Source organism: Cottoperca gobio, chromosome 14 (assembly GCF_900634415.1).
Source record: "Cottoperca gobio chromosome 14, fCotGob3.1, whole genome shotgun sequence".
In the NCBI taxonomy this organism is placed as follows: domain Eukaryota; kingdom Metazoa; phylum Chordata; class Actinopteri; order Perciformes; family Bovichtidae; genus Cottoperca; species Cottoperca gobio.
In genome coordinates this window covers 45,773-70,973 of record NC_041368.1, presented here as the reverse complement: position 1 = coordinate 70,973, position 25,201 = coordinate 45,773, and the positions used below count along the sequence as shown (strand labels likewise).

The window sequence follows — 25,201 nt, the reverse complement described above, 5'->3', positions numbered from 1 at the left end:
AATTTCTCAAATCCTGCTTCATCCCCTAGTAAGAATTCCATTTGTGTGGCTGTGACATTTTTCATGTGATTTATTCTATTGTCCTGAGTCCTCTGGCCATGGCTGCCCCTCCACCCGTCCCCTTGCCATCAGCTTTGACAATCCCAGCCTTTGTTTTTGCAATGAGAAGCAGCATTCTTCCAGAGGGATGACCTCCTCTGTCTCTACAGGGACTGGCACTGAGGACGCGACCCTACACGAGGATTGGATAGCACCGACCGGATGCTGTGAACGAAAATATGCTAGTTGTAACCCCAACTCTGGTGCTTATATGTGCACCAAACACTCTCTCCTTCCCAAGTAAGAGTATTTGATGGATTCTATGTTCATCAGCATTATCAGCACCTTAATCATTAACACAGCACAACAGGATCAGACTGTGACGAAAGTGGATCATCAGTCATATTTGTAAGTAAACATATCTCTTAAACTTTTACATTCTCGTTTTGTTATTAACATAATTGTTAATTAACAATTAATTGTTATTAATTCAATTGAGAGTCAATGCTTAGTTTATTACATTTGCAATGGTTTAACGTGAATAAAAACATATTTCCCTTGGCCACAAGAGCATAACTAAATACAAAAGTTGATTAGCATCATATGGAGAGAAGCTGAGACTAAAGGTACTGAACTGAAAAACAATTTCAGAGAGACTCATCCCTAAAATCCTACAGCAGCTGATTATTAGAATTCCAAATTAGCTGTACACCAAGGCACCAAGCTCAACTTTTACATATTGAACTAGATGATAGTGATAGTACAAATATCAGAACATCAAACATTAGAAACAGTAATACATCAAATTACCTGCAGCTGTCAATTGTATACAGACACATGAACAGGTCACCATTAAGATTTAAGGGATTAATAACAGTTGGCTGGATTCTTATTGCAGAAATATGGATTTTATGAGAGAATATCACGTTCCTGATCATTTGCCTATGTTGTAGATTTCTATGTATTGTTTGTGACTGTCTGCCACCTGCCTGGAAAACTGGAGGATGTGCATGGAACTGCTCTGCTGTAATGGGGGTTCGCCCTGTCAAAGCTGATGGGCTGATGGGTTTGAACAGACAGAATAAATGCAAAGGTGCGGTCATTAGTGTTGTGGTTCAGCATCACACAAGCTATCTACCTTAATCCCATGTTATAGGCGTATCTGTCTTTTGTTGTGCATGTTGCTCTTGTCGGTTGTAACCCTTTAAATCAAGAATCTCTTATCAACTTGCTTTCAGTTTGTATCTGCCTCATAGCGCCTTGCATCCCCTGCCAATTTACTGTTATTAGCACACGCAACATTGTATAGATTTCTCAGGTGAGACATGATTTAAAAGACACGTCTGAGATGTTTGATATCAAGAGAGACCTAGTTAAATATGGAGCTAAATCCGAGCCAAACATTTTGATCATTTAAAAAAGAAAAATTTAAACTGAAAGATACATTGAAATTGAAAAATACAATAATGTCTGAAAAGTTTTTTCAGTTTGAATATTATTTTGATTTAGTTCTGTAGTTCTTTTGAATATATTATATATTTTCATTTTTCACTTTCATATATTCTTTTCAAATTTGAAGTCCACTTTTTTTAATTTTTATGTTTATAGCTTCAAATCCTATTTTGTTTCGGTTCCAAATCTTTTTTGTTCACTTTTAGATCACTTTTATTTCAGTTTCAGACTTTTTTGTGAGTGACAGCAAAACATAGAAGGCTGAGGAGCTTCCTCAATAATGTTGCCTTCGGAAAAACGTAGGCACCGCAAGAAGTATGATTCAACACTTTCTTATGTTTTCAGTTTCAGACTTTTGGTCCTGATCTGGCGTGGGGGCTTGAGAGGGGAGTTGAAATGTGAGCGACACTTTCTTTACACCATATTCCCATGAATCAAGGGGCTTGAGAGGGGAGTTGAAATGTGAGCGACACTTTCTTTACACCATATTCCCATGAATCAAGGGAATATGGTGTAAAGAAAGTGTCGCTCACATTTCAACTCCCCTCTCAAGCCCCCACGCCAGATCAGGACCAAAAGTCTGAAACTGAAAACATAAAATCCGACTCTGAAAACATAAAATCTGCAAATGAAAAAAACAAGAACTCAAATATAAAAATATATATGAAAGTGAAAAATAAAAATAAATTATTTATTCTAATAAATTACAGAACTGAATCAAAAATAATATTCAACTTGAAAAAACATTGAATATATTTCAGTTTAATTTTTTTTAATGATCAAAACTTTTGGCCTGGTGCTCCATAGTTATAGTTTTCATGTTTAACAAAGCTTTAACAAAGTATAAAGCTTTCAATCTTTTTAAGTGTTGAGTTACATCCTCCACTCGTCCTCGTCTATCATTAGTGAGCACTGGGTTGGAATCATTAGGTTTGTGATGTAGACCTGAGTATGCCAGGTCCATATGTGTACCTGTACTGATTTGTTGTTTATGGCTATGTTACCGATTGGCTACTGTAGCCGCTGACCCATGATGCCATCGGGTCAACAAAACCACAAACTCAGCGATGTGTGGTACAGACGCGAGCACTTGCCTAAAAGACTTCCAGTTAGCCAGCACTGTTAATCTTCAGTAAACAAGTTTAATGCATGCAGTGACACAGACAGAGGTCCATCTTCTTCCCGGCACCATTATCATACACATTACGATCCCATATTAATCATGAATTTGCCTTTTAACATAGCGACACACGCAAATAAGGACTCAAAGCTCCCGTTTAATATGTCCCCTTTGTTCCACACATGCACACGTACGCAGAGACAGTCACAGGACCGCACACACATTCTTTTTGGCGCGCCCCGACAGGCAAATGCGACAAAATCATTATTTTTTAATGATTATTAATTCCTTCTGATAGCCATTTTACTGTCTTTTTGAGCAAATGTGGCTACTTCATTGTAGTGACAGTTATTATGAACCCCTGTTTATTATTTTATTAATATTAATAGTTTTATTAATATGAATTATAATTAATATTGGTTAATAACTAAACTTGCTCACACCAGAGACCAAACAAACGAAAAGCTGAGTGTCAATGAAGTCCCTTATGACACTTCTAAAGAACACCTCACTATCTTCAACAGAGCAATTAGAAATGAAAAACAAGCTCATTTCCAAAGACTGATTTCTAAAAAATAAATTATTATAAATTATCCTTGAATGCTTTTCTCAACTATTGATCGCCTTCAGCCAGCCTTCAGCCAGCCTTCAGCCTTCAGCCAGCCTTCATCACCTGAATATCTTTATGTGAAGAGTTTGCAACATTTTTCAGAGAAGAGATAACAAACATCAGGTTGTATCTATACCATGTTATGCAAAATGTACTTGAGCACCTGTCTATGGATGATCCCTCTGCCTAAGGCTGCTATGAATGATTTTGCTGCTGTTGATAAAGAAATACCCAGGAACGTGGTCATGCAACTAAATTCCTCCACCTGCTCACTTGACCCCACCTCTTTTAATAGCCTACTGTGTTTTATTGTCTAGAGCAGGGGTGGGGAACCTTTTTCCTATCAAGGGCCATTTTATTTTTTACAACATCCTTTGAGGGCCATACTGATTATTGAATCATAACCTCTGCAATTGTTTTCAAGACGCAGCCCATTCATTTCACTTTTCTTTTATGCTGTGCAAAAAAGCTACTTTTTTATCCATGTATCATTCTGTTTTATCAGAAATCAGCAATCCTTTATTAGTCCCACAACGGGGAAATTTATCTTGTCACAGCAAAAGAACATATGAAGTAAAAAGGCGGTACACAATAATTTGTGTGTTTATGAATTACCTCGAGGGCCGGATGGAGTCCGTACCCAGACGCCGACCTATACAGACCCGGATCTATAATCAATAAATTATTAAGAGGTTTTCAATTTTTACTGGGCGCTTCTATTTTAACCGTCGCAGCTTCACTCCACTGTGTTTTGCAAAGGGCGGGGCTTCAATTTTAAACATAAACTAAACATAAACTAAACTATAACTCTTTTGAAAGCCTTGTTCTTATGCTCTCAAACCCAACATGGAAAAACAAAACAGCTAGTGTTATTTGTTATAGTGTACCGTCCTCCTCCTCCGTATTCTAAATTTCTATCTGAATTCTCAGAATTCTTGTAGAGTTTATTCCTTAAAACAGATAGTAATTATTGTAGGTAACTTTAATATTCATGTGGATGTCGATAATGACAACTTTAATACTATGTTTATATCATTAAAAACAGCTATAACACCTTAACTATATCAAGACTGTTTTTCTCCCATCGTCTAAGTCAGGGGTGGGGGAGACCATTTGATCCGGCCCTCCAGGTAATTCATAAACACACGCAAGGAATCAACTCCAAAAAAAAAAATCTAGACAGCAATGGAATAAAACTGGCGACTGACTGTTTTTCCTTGAACACAACAAAAGTGAAACGTGGAAGTAAAAGGCCAGACTCACTTTTCATATTGAACAGGTGCTCTTCTATTAGATTAATTAAACACTTATGTTATGTATCTAATTTATGTGCACGTTTCAGTGTCTACTGCGTTGCTTTGAGCATTCACGTTCTCTCCTCCGCTCTGTTTAATTCAGGGGTGTCAAACTCATTTTAGTTCAGGGGCCACATACAGCCCAATTTGATCTCAAGTGGGCCGGACTAGTAAAATCATATCATAATAACCTATAAATAACGAGATCTCAAAATGTTTCCCTTTGTTTTAGTGCAAAAAACGTACACAGTGCATTCTGAAAATGTTCACATTTAATGAACTATCTTTTTACAAAACATTATAAACAACCTAAAAGTGCAATTTCAACAATATTATGCCTCAGTTTATCATTTAGTTGCATTACAACTTACAGATCACAGTGTATCAGGCACAAAACATTTAGTCACATGTATCTGGAACAATATAGTATTTTACTTTATGATCAAAACAACTTCCACATCTGTGTAGTAATCCTGACACACCACACAAATACAAATACAAACTAAAGTGGCAACTATTAAGGAAGAAGGTTAAGTTATCCCCCTGCCTTGTAAATGTATAAAATGTATACATGAAATACAAATGTATACAAAATACATACTGAAATACTGCAGCTGCATTATATTTCACATTGTTCCGCAGTAAGTATTCATTTTCACAGAAATATATTCTTACACATAAATATATAACGTGCAAAAGTGTCTGAAGCAGCATTTTACATGAAGTAGGCTTACTCACTGTTTAGTTTGTTCCTGAAACTTGATATCTTTTAGCGTCACAAGTGCATCAATATCAGGCATCAAATCCTGAGTAGCAGCCAATTTCAGGATGTCATTTAAGTGCTTGTGTGTGAGCTTTGTTTTATTGATGGTCATTACAGAGAAAAGTTGTTCACAATGGTAGGTAGTCCCAAATATGCAGAAAACCTTTGCAGTGAGGGCTGTCAATTTAGGGTGCCCTGGCAAGAGATGCTGATAAAAAGTGTCCAAGCCCGCCGAGGCAAATTTGTCCTTCAAATCTGAATCACACTGCAAGTTGATTACTTCAAGTTGGATATCGACGGGCAGATCAGAAGCCTTGACTGTGAATGGCCTGCTAACTTTGACTGAGAAGGTTATCGGCCGGTGGAAGGAGCACTTTGAAGAACTCCTGAATCCGACTCCTGAATCCTCTATGATAGAGGCAGAGCTGGAAGCTGATGGGGGATCATCGTCAATTTCCCTGATGGAAGTCACTGAGGTAGTCAAACAACTCCACAGTGGCAAATTCGCAGGGGTTGATGAGATCCGTCCAGAAATGCTGAAGGCCTTGGGTGTTGAGGGGCTGTCTTGGTTGGCATGCCTCGTCAACCTCGTGGAAGTCTGGGACGGTGCCTAGGGGTTGGCAGACCGGGGTGGTGGTTCCCCTATTTAAAAAGGGGGACCAGAGAGTGTGTGCCAACTACAGAGAAATCACACTTCTCAGCCTCCCTGGTAAAGTATACTCCAAGGTACTGGAAAGGAGGGTTCGGCCGGTAGTCGAACCTTTGATTGAAGAGGAACAATGCGGATTCCGTCCTGGTCGTGGAACAACGGACCAACTCTTCACTCTTGCAAGGATCCTGTGGGAGGTGCTGCGGGAGTATGGGGTGAGGCGAGAGTTGTGTCCGGATACTCGCCAGTAAGTCGGACTCGTTCCCAGTGAATGTTGGCCTCCGCCAGGGCAGCGCTTCATCACCAATCCTGTTCGTGATTCTCATGGATAGGATATCGAGGCGTAGTCGTGGAGGAGAGGGGTTGCAGTTCGGTGACTGAGGATCTCATCGCTGCTCTTTGCAGATGATGTGGTCCTTATGGCATCATCGGTCTGTGACCTTCAGCAGTCACTGGATCGGTTCGCAGCCGAGTGTGAAGTGGTTGGGATGAGGATCAGCACCTCAAAATCTGAAGCCATGGCTCTCAGCAGGAATCCGGTGGATTGCCTACTCCGGGTAGGGAATGAGCCTTTACCCCAAATGAAGGAGTTCAAGTACCTCGGGGTCTTGTTCGCGAGTGAGGGGAGATTGGCCGGAGAATCGGAGCAGCGGGGGCGGTATTACAGTCACTTTACCGCACCGTTGTGACGAAAAGAGAGCTGAGCCAGAAGGCAAAGCTCTCAATATACCGGTCGATCTTCGTTCCTACCCTCACCTATGGTCATGAAGGCTGGGTCATGATTGAAAGAACAAGATCACGGGTACAAGCGGCCGAAATGGGTTTTCTCAGATGGGTGGCTGGCGTCTCTCTTAGAGATAGGGTGAGAAGCTCAGCCATCCGTGAGAGACTCGGAGTCAGTCTGAAAGGAGCCAGTTGAGGTGGTTCGGGCATCTAGTAAGGATGCCACCTGGGCGCCTCCCTAGGGAGGTGTTCCATGCACGTCCAGCTGGGAGGAGACCCCGGGGAAGACCCAGGACTCGGTGGGGAGATTATATCTCCTCACTGGCCTGGGAACGCCTCAGGATCCCCCAGTCGGAGCTGGAGGATGTGGCCCGGAGAAGGGAAGATTGGGGTTCCTTACTGGAGCTGCTGCCGCCGCGACCCGATCCTGGTTAAGCGGTGGATGATGGATGGATGGATGGATCCTCAGTTTTTTGAGCACTGAAACTGGCGGTAAACACACCACACACACAACTTTCCCACTCACCTCTGTGAATAAATAGGAAACGGTCCATTTTTCTCCTTTTTTGACAAAGGTATTTTGGGTAATGAGGATGCAAGTGTAATGTTGACAGAACCCTCCAGCTCCAGAAGGTATTTTTTACCGGCAGCTCCAGCATGAACAGTTTGCTTGCTTGGCAGTGTTGTTTGCGACCCCCAGTGGACACATTTGAAATAGCAGTTACTTGTATTGAAAATTTGAAGTTAATGTCTTCGCTGTAATTTTTACGCTTTGCAAAATTCGCAAAACCCTCTGGCGGGCCTGATACCAACTAAGATTTTTAAATAATTTTTCCCTTAACTAACATCTTGTTATTAAATTTGAAATATTAATATAATCCTTTAAAGTAGCTATAATAAAACCGCCTCTTAAAAAGCCCAATCTTGATCAAGAGGTTTTAGCCAACTGATATCTAACCTTCCCTTTCTCGCTAAGATCCTTAAGAAAGTAGTTGCAAAACAGTTGTGTAATCTTTTTTACAAATCAATAGTTAACTTGAGGTTTGTCAGTCTGGATTTAGAGTTCATCATAGCACGGCACTGGTGAAAGTTACCAATGACCTTCTATTGGCATCAGACAAAGTTCTTGTTAGACCTCAGTGTTGCTTTCGACACTGTTGATCATGACATTCTACTACAGAGACTGGAACGTTTCATTGGCATAAAAGGACCCACACTAAGCTCGTTTAAGTCCTATTTATCTGAGCGATCTCAGTTTACGTGTTAACGATGAATCCTGGAGTCATGGAGTCTCGCAAGGTTCTGTACTTTGACCTATTCTAGTCACCTTATATATGCTTCCTTTAGGCAATATTATAAGGAACCACTCCATAAACCTTTTTTGTTATGCGCATGTTACCCAATTTTATCTATCAATTAAACTGGAGGAAACCAATCAATTAGCTAAACTTCAAGCAAGCCTTAAGGACATAATAATTAAGGCATCACGGCATTATCTTTGATCAGGATATGTCCTTTAAATCTCACATAATGTTTTATGTGGGTTTAAAGGACATATCCTGATCAAAGTAATCAAAACAATTTCAAGGACTGCCTTCTTTCATCTTCTTTCATTTTATCTCTGGAGTTATCTCCACGGTTAAAAAAAGGATCAAATTGCGATTACTGTACTAATTTTGACCTGTTTACGTCAATAAAATGTTGTCTTTTTCATAAATGTAATGATGAAATAAGTTCAAATGGGCAGTGGTCTACTGGTCAAGCTTCCAAATAGAACACTGGAAGGTTGTAAATTCAATACAAGGGCTGCCACCATTGTGCGCCTAAGCAAGGCACTTAACCCTGAGTTGCTCCTGGGAGACTGACCTTGTAGTTAGTTCATTGTAAGTTGCTCTGGATAAGCTAAATGTCTGCTAAATTACATGTAATTAGCATCACAGTGTGATTTATGTTCACTCTTAATGGGCCATCGACCATCTATGTCCACAAGTGTGGATAAAGCTGTTGTAAAGTTGTTGTTTTATGTCTCTGAGACAGCGCGAACCGCGGAGAATGTTTAAAGCCCTGCCTGCATACAGATTAAAACAATTCAATCAGGAGAGATTTATTAAAATATATAAAAATCTATTGACATGTGCACAAGATGAGAAATATGAATAGAGATTAGTCTTTGGCGACAAAACCCCATCGTGATATCATATGTTTTAGTGGACGGTGAAGCCTTAAGTAGAATAGTAAACCCCCTAAAACATGGAAAGGAAAGAATGATACGGGAAGGATGTGTACTGTATATACGGTATATATATTAAAAGGCCATGAATGAGGTCATATTGACCATGATGCGATGAATGAGGTCACAATAGGCCTGACATGACACTTAAGTGGAGGCAGCAAATATTAGATGAGTAGGAAAATAAGACTTCCAAAAAAGACTGCTAAATAACATAACAATATTAGGTCTTAACACCAAAATAGAAATCAAGGTCAGTAGACCAACTTACATAAAATGGCAAACAGAAAATAAGGTTCTTGAGGTCACGAAGACCATGGGTTTGAGTATGTACACAATAACAAAAGACCTGCGAGGACCACACTGAAGTAAAGGTCAAAAGACCGATCAGAAATTAAGGTCAATGTGACACCCATAACATCACTACCGACATGATTTACCAGGAAATAGGCCTTCAAATATGTTTTATTGCGAGATCAACACCGATATAAGGGCAAATGGTAAATGGACTGCATTTATATAGCGCTTTTCCAATTTTTGTGATCACTCAAAGCACTTTACAACACATGTCAGCATTCACCCATTCACACACACATTCATACAGAGTCAGTGTCTCCTTATAAGGTGCACATCAGCTCGTCATTAGGGATAACTGTTCACACACACTCACACACCGTTGGCCTTGCCATCGGGAGCAATTTGGGGTTCAGTATCTTGTCGAAGGACACTTTGAACCACCTCCGACCACTGGACAATTACTTTACCTTCTGAGCAGTGGTGTAGCAGAGGATGACCGATATAAGGGCAAATGTAGGAGGTGTAGCAGTGGACACACGCCTAACCTTCCTTGAGTCTTCGGGTTAAATTGACCCGTTTGAAAATGTCAACATCAAGGAAAAGTATGTTAAAATATTTTTTTCTCTATGAAACTTATTCTGCTTGGCTTATTTACTGTACTAAACATGTGATAAAAAGGGATCAGAAGTGAAATTTAGGCCATTTCTTTCTTTCAGAGGTTTTGGTATTTTCTAGTAAACATTGCCTTTTGACACACTGACACACATATACACACAGACACTGACACACTAACACAGACCCACACTGACACAGACACAGGCACTGACACAGACACTGACACATACACACACTGACCTAGACACAGACATAGACTGACACAGACATAGACTGACACACTCTGACACAGACACACTGACACAGACACACACTGACACAGACATACACTGACACAGACACGGACACGGACACACACTGACACAGACTGACACATACTGACACAGACACTGATACACACTGACATAGACACTGAGACACACTGAAACAGACAGACACACACTGACACGGACACACCCTGACACAGACACACACAGACACACTAACACAGACACTGACATACACAGACATACACACACTGACACAGACACACATACAAACACAGACACTGACACAGATACTGACACACACTGACACAGACACACACTGACTAAGAAACACACTGACATAGACACTGACACAAACACAGCCATACACTGACACACAATGACATAGACTGACAGACATACACACACACTAACACAGATACTCACACCCACTGACACAGACACACACACTGACACAGACACACACTGACACAGACACACACTGACACAAACACAGACATACACTGACGCACACTGATACAGACACTGACACACACACTAACACAGATACACTGACACAGACACACACTGATACAGACACGCACTGACAGACACTGACACATACTGACACACACAGACTTACACAGACACTGACACACACTGACACAGACACACACTGACACAGACACACACTGATACAGACACTTTTTTCTTTTTTTCAACGCTGAAGTTTTTTTCTATGTTCAGAACAAGGAGTTGGAATATGTATGTTTTTTAAAATGAATGTATAAATAAATAAACTTGAGTAGCTCTTAATTAATGGTATATGGGTGGAAGCCACAAAACCCTTATCTTGTCTGCCTGAAAGACACAAAATTAAATAAAAAATATTGATTTAATTGTAGTAATGTAGTTAGTAATGAAGAACGAAATATGATTAGTAAGAATATTTGGGTTTATAACTACTTTAGAATGGTGGGATTTAAATAGATCTAGTCTTCTCTCTGTATACCGGAGCAGCTCACTTTACATAGATGTTGGAAACAACCAGAACTTATGACGGCATTTTTATATCGGTGGTGATGTTTTTGTCGCACTCTTGAGTTGGTAGGATGAGGCTCATGAGATTTATGTCTTAACCTAGACTAGATGGACCAGAGACTGGTGAGCGGCTTGAGGCAGAATGGATGTGAAGCTGGTTAAACCCTGAGGCATCTGCAACGTAGAGGCCTGGCGGCAATGAAGACGCTGATGGAGCGTGTGACACCGAGATCGAAAAGTTGCTGATGGTATACAGCGATGGTTCAGCGGCTTATGCCGATCCCTAAAGTGGTATGCTGCTGGTGTTCCACTGGCATATACCATTTCCAAACGATAGGTGCTGCTTGAAAGTGGTATGCCACTGTCAGACTGTCACACCAGTAACGTCCACTGATACATATTTCCCATTGATTTATTTTTTTTGGTTTTAATTGACAATGTTGCGCAACATAGCCCGTCTCTTCTGATTCCCGATCCTCTGCCCGGCCACAATCTACCTTCTGCTTGTCCCCTACTGGTTTGTCTACTTTTGTATTTACCCTGTGCTGAGTAGCTGTCCTGCCCTGTACCTGCCAAGCTTCGACATTAAACATCATTTGCAACTATTCCTGGTTTAATGTTGTGCTGCATTTGGGTCCAAACACATTCCGTGACAGAAGTGAGTGGAACAATACAGAGGTACAGCAGGTAAGGAGAGAAACAAACCGTGACACCTAGTGCAGTCAACTTCATCTTAGACTGTGTATTTTTGCCATTTGCTTAGTGACTAGATCCCACCATTGTATTACTAATGTTAGTTAACTTTGGCTTTATTAATTGTTGTTGGTTTTCTTTAAGAGAGATTACTCTAGCTGCTTTTAGAGTGTTAGGAAAATAACCAGTTCTCAAAGAGGTGTTGATGTTGATGAGGAAAGTAAGGAGGTCAGGAGCAATAGACTGAAGAAGGGGAGAGGGGATAGGGTCAAGAGGGCTGGAGATTTGGTGGTCGGAGGTAACCATTTACCTCATTGGAAAGGACAGGGGTCAAAAGGAAGTTAGAATGGGTGATGAAGAGCTAATATTGGACAGCAGGTGGGTAGGGAAATAAGAAGTGTATGTCATCTCTTTTTTACAAAGTAATCAATTACACAGTTTTTAACATATTGGTGTTTTACTTGTTCTTTCTCAGCTCATGGGATTTGACTATGAATCCCTACAAAATAGGTTAGTCATGTGACCCCAGTTATTTTCTTCTTCTATTATCTTTGTGCCATGACAGTGTTAGCATAAGTGCTGGACATGGTGCAATGATAACCCTAAACATTACACTATATTGGTTGTTGCTACAGTTAGAAGGTGCATGCTGAACTAAAATAGAATATATATATTTCATGTCTTTGACATATTCTACAGTTATAGAGATTGAAACTATAGTGAAAGGGTGTTGACAATGTAATGTTGCTGCTATGTCAATATGGCTATCAACAGATAATTTTCACTGTATATTTTTGCTAAGAACCGAACGTGTCACAAGGTAAATAAAAATGTGAGAGGGTCCTGCTCTCACTTAGTTAAAAAATGACAGAAGGAGAAGAGGTTGGGTGCAGAAAAACAGCAGTTTTAATGTTATCTAGCCTTCCAGCTATAACATACAATTTAAAATGCAAACAAGCTCAAATGTTCCTTGCCTGCTCGGCACTCATGTCCCTTCTCCCTCCTACCAAGAGACAAAATTTATGGTGCCTTGCTCAAGGGAACCACGGCAGGGAAGGAGGTGAACTGGGACCTCTACAAGTAGCAGTCACACTCCATTTCTTTTTTTTTAGCAGCAGCAGCAGCAGCCCTACGGCTCACAGTCCAAGCCCCTACTGACTAGACTACTAGACAACGGCCCTGTGACTGCCATTAGGTATCGGGATGAAATCCTTGGACATATTGACAGACCCTACGCTGGTGCAGTGGGTCCTGGGTTCCTCCTGGTGCACGACAATGCCCGGCCTCATGTGGCAAGAGTATGCAGGCAGTTCCTGGAGGGTGAAGGAATTGATATCATTGACTGGCCCCCACGCTCGTCTGACCTAAATCCAATAGAACACCTCTGGGACATTATGTTTCGGTCCATCCGACGCCGCCAGGTTGTACCGCAGACTATCCAGGAGCTCAGTGATGCCCTGGTCCAGATCTGGGAGGAGATACACCAGACACTATCCGTCGTCTCATTAGGAGCATGCCCCGACATTGTCAGGCATACATACAAGCACGTGTGGGCAATACACAGTATTGAGTACCATTTTGAGTTGCTGCAATGGAATTTCAGCAAAATGGACTAGCCTGCTGCATAATTTTTTCACTTTGATTTTTGGGGTGTCTTATAATTCAGCCCTCTATAAGTTGATACTTTTAATTTCCATCAAAAGATGTGGCATCGTTTCATTCTTAACACATTACCCAGTCCATATCAATATAGATATCAGCATTATTTTTTTCCCCATTGAGATCTGATGTGGTTTCAAAGTGTTCCTTTAATTTTTTTGAGCAGTGTATTTGAGTTCCATTGTCTGCAGCAATTACCCTGTCGCAGGTAATAATGTGTTGAATAAACAGTAAATCATTAGGCCTGATTTTCAGAAGTCTTAATTGATCATTAAAGTTATACACACAAAGCACTCATGGTTTGAATAAAGATACAATGTTGATGTTTTAGTTTGTTAAAAGATTTAAAAATAATAAATCAAATCAAATGGTATGTGCATTATTGTCCAACTGCAAAGAAACTCCTACATATGTGAAAATCTTATATTTGTTGCCTGCCATTAATTAATTGACTTTGTGCCGGTTGTGTGGGAAACATTCCTCAAATTTTTTGATGTGAAAGCAGGGTGGCTTATTGTATGCTTTCTTTATGGATAGTGTAATTACCAGCATTGACAGGGAGAACATTTACCAAGGAACCCCTAATAATCGTAATATGCTTACTAAACATTTGTATTCATACATGCCATTGAAACTATTTATTTCAAATACTTGTCACCCTAAATACTTCCGATCTGTGTTATAGTGATAAACAGAAACCCATTTAAATTTGAATCAGGTTAATGCCACTTTGTTTTGACTTCATATTTCAGGTACTTTGTAAGCAATTGTCACTTTAGCTTAACTGACTTCATGGCTTGATATGCCAGCACCTAAATACACATGATGTATGTTGGTCTCCTGTCACTGTTCTAAATAAAACCAAACTCAATAGAACTTTCGTCATATTTTTCTTGATTTAGCTAGTTTGGGTTTAGCAACATTTGACGATGTCGACTGACTCAAATATTTCTCCATGCTTTCAGGTTAGCTAGCTGGCTAATAAGCCAAGCTAAGCAGCTGTAGGAATGGTTCATGAGAGAAGTGAATGATTCAGTTTCAGCCCAAAGTTAACGAGGGTGGGGAAAATGGTTCCCATCTGTAGATTTGCACTTATTTATGATACAGCACAATTTTAGAATTCATAGCAAATTATTTTGTAAACCCTCTGGCAGAGTGCAACGGATCTTTGGGTCCCCGGACCCGTCTTTGAGAATCACTGATCTAAACCCTCAGACAGTGCAATTATTGTATCATTTATGCTGACACAAACACATTTTTGGGACTGTTGTCTCAGTTATAAAGTTATGTCAAGCAAAACAGTAGTGTCTGAATGAAGTCATGTCATTGCTGCCTACCAGATATTTAGACTAGTGTAGTACAAGATGTGGCCCTCAGTAACAATCTGCCTACTGACTGGATATCCTATGGCTAACAGACAAACACACAAACCGACAAAAGGGAACAAAGGTTTTTGTTCCATTTGTCGGTTTGTGTTTGAGTGTCTGTTAGCCATAGAATATTTTAACAGCTATTTTACAGATTGATACTGCTTCTTAACAGATGCCATTTTGTTGAACGAAACCACAAAACCCGTGGTTTCTATAATAGTCAATGGCGTTCTCATTTGAACTCTGCATAATGTCTTGAGAATCAAGTCTGCACATTTTCCGGAGTTTCCCTTTCACACAGGTAGCCAATGTTGTGCATGAACGCACTAAAAGAGCGCATGCTCATGTTTTTTGTGAATGGTGAACTGTATATATCCGTTTGCAACTTATGAACCTGAGCTTCCGTCATTGCGTGGCCAGAATGACTAGTTCAATCAAAGGAGTGGAGAAACCTATCTATTGCATCCAAGTGTGTAAAAAATCTGAAACCTCAACTTGACGAGTAGCGAGCAAGTGTTTCAAGTCTGTGTCAGAAGTATTCTCACTTTCTGGATATAATTAATTTGGTTTAGGCAAAATCTTCTGGTTTCATGCCAGCAGTCATATAAACATTATCCACACACTGACTAGCTCGCAGTGAATGTTCCATACTATATTCACACATGGGTTCAATAAGACATTACACAGACTTTCTATTAGGGAGCTGACTGGGTAAAGTTTATTTCCCATCTTCATGTGGGAAAAGGCTGACTCATATAAATAAGTGGAGCCAAATAATGCAGTCTCATGTTTGGTACTTGTCACAGTCTGCTCCAGTACTTCTTACCTCAGCCCAATACTTTTCCACACCCCGCCTCCTTCTCACCTCACCAGCCAGCCACTCCCACCTCATCACCTCACCTTGGGCTCAGGCTGCTGCCAATTAATCAAGCCCTTATTTAAGCCTCTCCCAGTCACTCACTCAGTGCCAGATTGTACTCTGTATCATGCAAGTCTTTCCAGTGCTCTTCCCCAAACAGATCTCTCGTTGCCGACCCTGCCTGCCCCTGACCTGCCTGCTTTGCCTGTTTCCCGACCTAGCCTGTTTTGGACCTGTCTGCCTTGCCTGTTTCCCGACCCTCCGCCTGTCCCCGACTTACCCCTTGCCTGCTACCTATTGGTTGGTCTTTGTGGATTATTATCATCCCGCTGTGGATCAGTGTACTCGGCTATAACCTGCTCCTGACTACTAATAAAGGTCATTACCAATTATCCTTGGTTTCCTGTGTGCTGCACTTGGGTCCACCCTCGACTTGTTGTGACAGTACTTTTCCTCAGTGAATAAGTTAAGCTAAGACTGCCCATGAGCCCTGGACTTCAGCTGAAATGTAGTGTCAGCATCTCATCCTCCATCCTCCTTCAATATCTTCTCTAAATGGGTAGCACAGAAATGTAGCAATTGCCTCGAGCAAAGCAAAGTCTTGAAACCGGTTGTCAAAGTCTGACAGACAATTTGCAATCTGCTCTGTGTAGCGCAAACTGTTATGTTGCGCACACGCCTTCCCTTGGGTCTCCAGCTCTGATGCCAGGTTTTGGAAGTTCCCCAAATCATGACTCTGCAGCTTTGAGGACAGAAGTTACATTTTTAGTTTGAAAGCATTACCTGAGCTGATCCTGTTGACCACGGTATTGTCTTTACCTTGTGATGGGAAAATACAGGAACTACTAATAGTTAAACACAGCAGGGGACAGGAGGAATCATCGAGTGTTAAACACAGCAGGGGACAGGAAGTGAACTGCTCAAAGAACAGTCCTAAGTCGATTGATAAGCACGTCTGGTACCTGATCTGAATTGGTTCGCATATAAATACTGAGGCTGGGAGAGTTGCTTCTCTGAGCAACACATGGCATAATTACAACCTGTTTGTATGTGAGTTTGATCATCCTATGTATGTCCTATGTATGTATAAACTCAACTCCTTCTTGCAAGAATATAGATTAAACCCTTTTATTTGATTTGGATCCTGACTTTGTGGTGTTATTAGGAATATTTTTCCAACATACTTGGTCCTTCGAGCCGGATCTCAACACCTCCATCTGCTCTCCAACACGGGAACCTGAAACTGTACGGGGGAACTCCGGGACTTCCTGATCAAAAGCCCTCCGCCTCGATCTGAGAGGCCAGGTTATCCCTGGAGAGTGGACGGAGTGACGAAATCCGAAAAAGAGACTAATCAGGGATCAACTCAAATAACAGGTGAAGTACTTTTGATTTTGCTGTGTGGTTTCTATAATTATCGGAGATGATTGCAATGAGCCTTAAAAAGCTAAAAATGGAGACTTTAAACTTACAGCAAGAGTAAATAGTCTTAAAAGCTAAAAAGGGAGACTATTATATAAAAAAAACTACAGCGAAGGATTTTATTATCACGAATAATAAGGAGTACTCACTGTATTATCTGAGCTGAGATAATAACAAGGAGTCCCAAAGGACTAAATTGAATTCATAGACATGGGAAGCCAAGGTAGTAAGAAGATTTGTGACGACAAATGAGAAAATGTGGGTGATTTGAAGTACATGATAGGAAAGGATGTAAATAATGGAGAACATAACGGCATGGAAGAAACCGTATGATTTTAAAGGATGTTTGAATGTGAGAAATTGGTTATTGGTATTGAGAAAAAGTGCAGGGAAAGATAAAGATAGAAAACAAGGTGGGCCTGAAGCGAGAGCTTGGCTTATAGAAGCAAAGAAAAGACAGCATGACAAGAGCAGAGAGGAGATAAAAAAAATTAAATGAAGAAAAGGAAAGGGAAATAAGAGAAATAGAGGAGTTAAGAGAAGAGAAGGAAAAGATAAATAATTTGTATCTACAAGTAAAAGGTAATTTTTAATTAATGCATTTTGGTAGCAGAAGTTCAGGAGGAGTTCGTAGTCACAAAAGTGCAGAGGCCACAGGGCACAGCTGGAGATGCTGCAGCTGCTGCATGCATTTCTCCCCCTCCCTATGAGAGGTGTGAAAACCCCTCCTCCGCTAACAAAAGAACAGAGATTTACAACTCTCACACAAAGATCAAGTGATCCTTATCAGGACACACAATTCTGAAGACAAACAGTTTGAGGAGAGAAAGAGAGTTTAACCAATTCAGGAGAAATGTTTAAGTTTAAGTTTAGAAGTATTGAATATCAATCTAGAACAGGAGAAGTTAAAAATGCCACAGAAGACATATAGGCTACGATCCACAGCAAGATGTAGGAGTATTTGAGAGAAGCATAAGATGTGTGTGTGTGTGTGTGAGTTTGATCATCCTTTGTATGTATAAACTCAGCTCCTTCTTGCAAGAATATAGATTAAACCCTTTTATTTGATTTGGATCCTGACTTTGTGGTGTTATTAGGAATGTTTTTCCAACACCTTGCACCTCTAAATTAAGCTCATTAAACATGTTGGTCAGATCGGTTAACAATGCCAAGTCCAGCGTCATTAAGTTGCTTCTATTCTGCATTTTTATTGACCAGGAGAAACTCCCTTACCTCCGGACAGATCTCTCGAAATCTCTGCAGGAATTTCCCCCTACTAGAGGGGGTGGATGATAGACTATCATCTAAAAAATATTATTATTTTTTTTTTTTTAATGGTGCGTGGTCTACCTGCACTACACTCGCAATCAACGTTTTGGTCACTCCTGGTCTAGATAATTTCAGAGGTGCTGTGCATTTGTGAAAGAGGCATTTGATGTTGAAAGAGCTTTAAATGTTTGCTTGTAACTCCTTAATTGTGAAGTTTAAACGCATTTTGTTTTCCCTTGATTCCTTGCTCCAACACTAACTATCCACATAGTCCATGCACATTTTAGAATAGACAGATTTTTCTGCCTCTTACTTTTTTTCACATCTCTGATAACTTGCATCCAATATTCACCAAATTAGCTTTATTATATATTTGGATGAGTACAAAAGAGTAGTTTTACTTATTTCACTGGTTGCCAAATTATTGCAGGCATAGCCTATTATTAATAAATTAACATAGCTCTCTTGTATTGTGCAAGTGGAACCAAATTAAATGGTAAATGGACTGCATTTATATAGCACTTTTCCAATCTTTTCGATCACTTAAAGCACTTTACAACATGTCAGCATGCACCCATTCACACACATTCACACACATTCACACAGAGTCAGTGGCTCCTTACAAGGTGCACATCACCTTGTCAGTGGTTATAACCATTCACACACACACACACACTCACACACCATTGGCCATGCAATCGGAAGCAATTTGGGGTTCAGTATCTTGCCCAAGGACATTTCGAATCACCGACCCTCCAACCACTGGACAACCCGTCTACCTTCTGAGCCACAGCCGTACTGTACTAATATTCCCAGGATGTAGGTGTTCCCAAAATAATGTGCATGATTGTCTGATACAATGTGTATTTTGATGTCAGCAAAATACTCAAAAACCTAATAATTGTTGTTTTATCATAATCTGTGTATATGTAGATGAAACTACATCAATCCAATTGGCTATGACTGCTAGCACTAGTTGAGTTTGAAGACTTCATCCATTTTTTGAAAGTATATTTGCTCTGCTCCGCTTTCAGCAGCAGTTCAGAAATCGTTCTTTTTCACGCATGTCCAGCATGGTACTTTTCAGCAAATGCTGTGTGTTTGTTCTTGAAATGTCTTTCAACATTACATTTTCTGTTGTTTGCTCATTTCTCGTTACATATCAAGCATATAGGTAAGCCAGCATCGTTGGCAGTGAAAGCAAAGGTATCTGTCCACGCAGAATTAAACTCTATTTTCCTCTGAGACTTTTCTTTTTTTGGTTTTATCCATGGTTAGTATACCGAGTTAGATGGGGGTTGGAAACTCAAGATAAGCCACCTGCAGGGAAAGGCGCCGCACCCATAGACGCAGTAGAATGTGACTCATATTTTTGTGGACGAAATCTATATTTAAAAAAAATAATTTAGTGTCGCAATTTCACCTCGAACTCCAAGATAAGAGATGTTCCCTTTGAAAGATTGTCCACTGTGCAACAAAGAATATATTCAAATACATTTTATTTATTTCCATCTTTTCTTTGGTCAAAGCTGCAGGTTGAAGAGTCGCATGTGGCTCCTGACCTGTTTGCCGACCCCTGCCTTAAGAGAAGGGAAACAAAGGCACACAGAGTGGATGGAGCCTGTATTATTGTGATCACATCTGTGCTGTAGATTGAAGGCTTCTGAACTGCAGGAAACAGTTGACCAACGCTTGTGTTTTATGTCCACTAACAGCTTTTATTTTTCCAAACTTTATCCTGAAAAAAGCTTATACAACTCGAACCAATATAAGCTATAAATTGTCTGAAACACACTGCAGCACAAATAACCTTTGGTTATCCTAATTCCAACACATTGGATACAGCGCACAGAATTTAACCGGTGACATACAAAACAACGGAACCTAGGATCCACACACACGAGTACATAGATGGCTGAGAACATCCCCCCCCCCCGACTGTCGAGCTGGCCAGGCACTTGTAGTCACCGGTCTCTCCAGTGCGCCTCGGATTGGAGAGACCAGGTGCACACCAATCACATCCGGTCTTCGCCAAGGTGGGAGGAGAGAACCTGCATGCAGCCAATCAGGGGCCAGGGATCACACATCCTAATCTGCATACCTAATAGGGAAACAAGGTGCAGACATCCACATAATAACCCCCACAGATAACTAAGGCAGACGGCATTGGCCATGGCCGTAACACCAAACAAAGAACTTATAGAAATATGAAAAATAATTATAATTAATTTAGACAGTGAGCAGTAAGATTCGATTTGATAACCAGAAAAACCCTTACTTCATTCAATGCTGTAGTGTTGCTATAGCTACCACACCAGCTAGACTCGACCTACAGTGTATATAGCTAACTGGTGTGAATGAACGATAAGCCTACAGAATTTTAAATAATACTTTCAAAATAATGCAGGGAAGTGTGTGTGTGTATGTGATGACTATCCTAATAAAAAAAAATCTAAATTGATGCAATAAACGAGGACAGAGATCGTTATGCTAGGTGGCGAACTTCTAAAATTAGCCCATATTCTCCAAGACGAAAATCCTAAAAAAACAAATTTACCGATCTCAGTTTTCAACAAGATTTACACAGAATTAACTTGATATTATATAGAACTAGATTATAGAATTTGACAACGTTTATATCGCAAGTTACAACTTTTATAAACATTTGTCAGACAGAGTTTTACTAACCGCAACCCACCTTTTTGTCAGTTGGAAAAAGCTTAGATACGCATGCACATACTTACGTAGCCACACTAAACATTAAAACATACACAAAACCATAACACATATAAAGGTAGGAGATTGAAAACAAAAAAGCAAAAAATAATGAGAGGTAATGTTTTGGTGTAATTCATACTGTATGTTTATATTAACCTGTTACACTTCCACATTGAATACAAAACATTTGGTCCACAAGTCTAGATAGCCCTCATCATAGACTCATCATTATTCACACTGCAACCATAATACTAGGCAAGTCACGTGGCCAAGGGAACAATTTAAACAGTTTTTAAAACGGAAACCTTCTATGATACCATGACAGGTTTTCCAACAGATTCTAATCCTACGTGTGTTCTCTCTCTGCAGGGATAATTGACTGAACTGAACCACTGAGACGCAGTCCCCTCTTCTCCAGGACTCTTTAAACAGAGTCTACAGTATCAATTGAACTGACTATGTGTGTTGGCTACAATCATAGGTAGGTGTGATAGTGTCCTGCTCACACTCAGATAAAAATGACGGAAGGAGAGGAGGTTTGGTGGAAACAGTTTATTACCACCATTTTAGCCTTTTCAGGCTACAACAAAACAATAGGCTCTCCCTCAATGTCCTGAGTCCCCTCTGTGAAGCACGCATCCCTCCTCCAGGACCCAGCCTCCTGTAAGCAACCAGAACCAAGTTACCACTATGCTTTTATTATTTGACTGATTACCTGATTCCGTCCAGTGTCTGATCTCCAACTGAGACACTCCCATCTCTCCACCAGCAGCTGTAACCACATACCACTGCCACAGTAGGATAATATGGATTGAATTTATGTAGCACTTTTATCCAAAGCACTTCAGATTTTGCTTCTCATCCATACACACACACACACACACACACACACACACACACACACACACACACACACACCAGTGGCAGAGTGAGATCACATGCAAAGCAGCGCCAAACCATCAATTTGTGGTTCCGTTTTGTTACCAAGGACACTTCAATTGATTTTCCATTAACTGAGGAAATTAGAAATAGAAGCCTGTCTGTAATATAAGCATAGGCCTGTCTATATCTGCCACTGAGGTATATCCATTATATTTGATAATTTATGGAAGTATAAAGAACATCAGTGTTTCCCATTAATTACTTAAGCCCGCCACAGTCAAAGATGTTCCCGGAAAAATGAAAAGAAAATATTTTTACACATCTGGCTGGCCCTTGCTCACTCAATTCCTCTATGTGGCTATGTTGCCACTATGCGACGCAACCGGGACTAGATCGGCTTTAAAAGCCCAACCACCGGTTGTTGGCTCACCATACGGCTCTGTCAGCTTTACAGCTCCCCTCCATGCCCGGACATCACCGTTTCCCGGGGCCTTGAGCTTGCTGTGCTCACATCATCATTTCTGTCACATGTTGTATTTTTACTTTGTTGTTTATTCTATACACACATAATCTATTGCACGTCTGCCACCCCAGTCTCTCTCTGAGGTTTCTAACATTTTCCCCCTTTTAATTGTGTGTGAAGTTTTTCCTTGTGCGGTGTGAGGGTATAAGGACAGAGTGTGTCGTATCCTGTACAGTCTGTAAAGCCCACTGAGACAAATTTGTGATATTGGGCTATATAAATTAATTTGATTTTGATGTATAAAGAAATAAATACAAGGGGAAAAAATAAGACTGCCATATGTACATACAATATACAGAGGAGAGAGATCTGCGCAAAGAGTGTGCAGCATGGATTGTGTGTGTGTGTTTGTTCTGGTAAAATACTTTTCACACAATTTATCTAACCATACATATCCATCTGTCTGACAGCCTAAACAACAGCAAACATAATTATACAGCATTCCACAAGAATTCAAAATTTTAAATATTTTTCGTATAAATTATCAATAAAATGCCTTAAATTGAGACTTATTGAATTTAATCAATTCAGAAGATAATTGTACAATTTGAAAAATGTAAGTAAAAAAAACAATATAATAGAATAAATAATAGAATAATTACAGATATAACTCTAACAAAACTTCAAACACTTATTCTGTTAGCTTGTCATTTACGGTGAGATGAGATGGTCATTTCACAGCTCTTTGGTTGTTATCATGTGTTATATGGCCTGCAGGTAGTGACATAACAGGTCTGACCCTGGAGATGCCGAAGAGACGAGACATCATCGGCATTCTGTTGATTGTGTTGCCTTGGACACTGCTTATCACAGTTTGGCACCATAGCGCCATAACTCCTCTACTTGCTACTCGAAAGGGTAAGGGTTAAGAGTAAGATGGTGAATTTTTTTTCCATTAATCTTTATCATAGCAGTATGCAACAACTACAGTACGGTGCTTGTGTTACTTACAGCATGTATCCATATCAGTGTGTTCTAACCTCAGAGGAAAATGTCATGTTGATTAATACCGTGATGCAAGGGTGTAATGCACAGATGGTTAGGTCTGTTTACTTACATGATAAGAGTTTAGCATCAAATTGTCTAGAGATGAATGAAAATCCACACTGTTTCATGTGGGTCAACAAACTGTCAAGAAGAAACATAAATCTAATTATACAATGGTTTCATGTAACACACAGACCCTCATTGTAATTATTTCCTCTCCTGGCTAGATGACAGACGTGATGGTCGCTCCAACTCTAGGAATACTTTTGCTTTCAAGGAGTCCTGTTCACTTCAGAACCGGGACATCGTAGAGGTAGAGCGCACTGAGTATGTCTACAGTCGGCCTCCACCCTGGTCTGACATCCTGCCCACTATCCACGTCATCAGTCCCACATACAGTCGGCCGGTGCAGAAGGCAGAGCTTACACGTCTGGCCAACACCTTGTTGCACGTGCCAAACCTGCACTGGATCCTGGTGGAGGACTCAAAGAGGAGGAGCACTCTGGTCAGCAGTCTCCTCCAGGAGACTAGACTTAACTACACCCACCTCAATGTGGAGACACCTAGAAACTATAAGGTACGCGTGGACAGTAGGGACCCCCGAATACCTCGGGGTACCATACAGAGGAACCTGGCCATCCGCTGGCTCAGGGAGACCTTCAGCGAAAACAGTAGCCAGCCTGGGATTGTCTACTTTGCAGACGATGACAACACATACAGTTTGGAGCTGTTTGAGGAGGTTAAGAGATATATTGCAATGCAAAACAAACAAGTCTTAGAGCTGAATTTCTCTCTTAGAAGGCTATGTCTTCTCCTAATCCTCAATTTTTCACACATCTTACTTATGTTGTGTCTTTAGCTAAAACTACATTTTAAAATTTAAAAGTGATTTCTCTTTCTCTCTGTTTTTCAACTACCAGATGCGTTCCACCAAAAAGGTGTCAGTTTGGCCCGTGGCCTTTGTGGGTGGCCTACGATATGAGTCCCCTAAAGTAAACACATTGGGAAAGGTGTACGGCTGGAAGACAGTATTCGACCCACACCGACCCTTTGCCATTGACATGGCTGGGTTTGCAGTGAACCTGCACCTCATTCTGTCTAAACCTCGGGCTTATTTCAAGTTACATGGGGTGAAGGGAGGTTATCAGGAGAGCAGTTTATTAAAGGAGCTGGTCACTCTCAGTGATTTGGAGCCTAAAGCTGCTAACTGCACTAAGGTAAGAAAAGGAGGCTCTCTGCTTGTTTGAAATGTTGTATAATCACTTTGAATTGGCAATAAAAAACAACTTGCTTCTGTAAATGCTGCTAGAGTAAGAGATCCCTGGCTGTCATAATAATTTAGGCAATAAACTGCCATCTAACAGCCAACTCTTATACACTTTTAACTCATTTAAAATATGCAATATTTTAGACTGCACAGCATTGGTAGTAAGCATTTCTGATTCAAGGCTTGATCATATTGGCTGTATTTCTGCTCGTCTCCATCACTTTCTTCTTACCCGCAGGTGTTAGTATGGCACACACGGACAGAGAAGCCTGTGCTAGTAAACGAGGGCAAGAAGGGATTTACAGACTCTAATGTGGAGATATGACATACTTCATACCACACAGGTAATAGCAGAGATTTAGAAATGCAATTTACTGCATTTCCACACAGTAGTTATTTTGGGAGATGGGCCTGATGGGAGCATCTTTACTCATATTTGCAACATGAGGTATGAACTTTACTTGAAATTATAT

At 40.5% G+C, this 25,201-nt stretch overlaps 1 protein-coding gene across 14 annotated transcripts in view; it reads left to right on the top strand.

Annotated features, from left to right (window-relative positions):
* Positions 1-231: 231 nt before the first annotated feature.
* Positions 232-25,201, top strand: part of LOC115019229 (galactosylgalactosylxylosylprotein 3-beta-glucuronosyltransferase 1-like) — a 41,012-nt gene continuing 16,042 nt past the window's right edge. For 11 of the 14 annotated variants that reach the window (XR_003833446.1, XR_003833447.1, XR_003833440.1 and 8 more), the window contains exons 1-6: positions 232-447; positions 21,439-21,550; positions 23,192-23,332; positions 23,689-24,200; positions 24,382-24,678; positions 24,967-25,072. Coding sequence is in view for 4 of the 14 variants with exons in the window: in XM_029448682.1 (XP_029304542.1) it covers positions 23,221-23,332; positions 23,689-24,200; positions 24,382-24,678; positions 24,967-25,053 (1,008 nt within the window). In the remaining 10 variants the exon portion in view is untranslated. The other 3 variants (XM_029448684.1, XM_029448686.1, XM_029448685.1) reach the window with 3 other exon arrangements.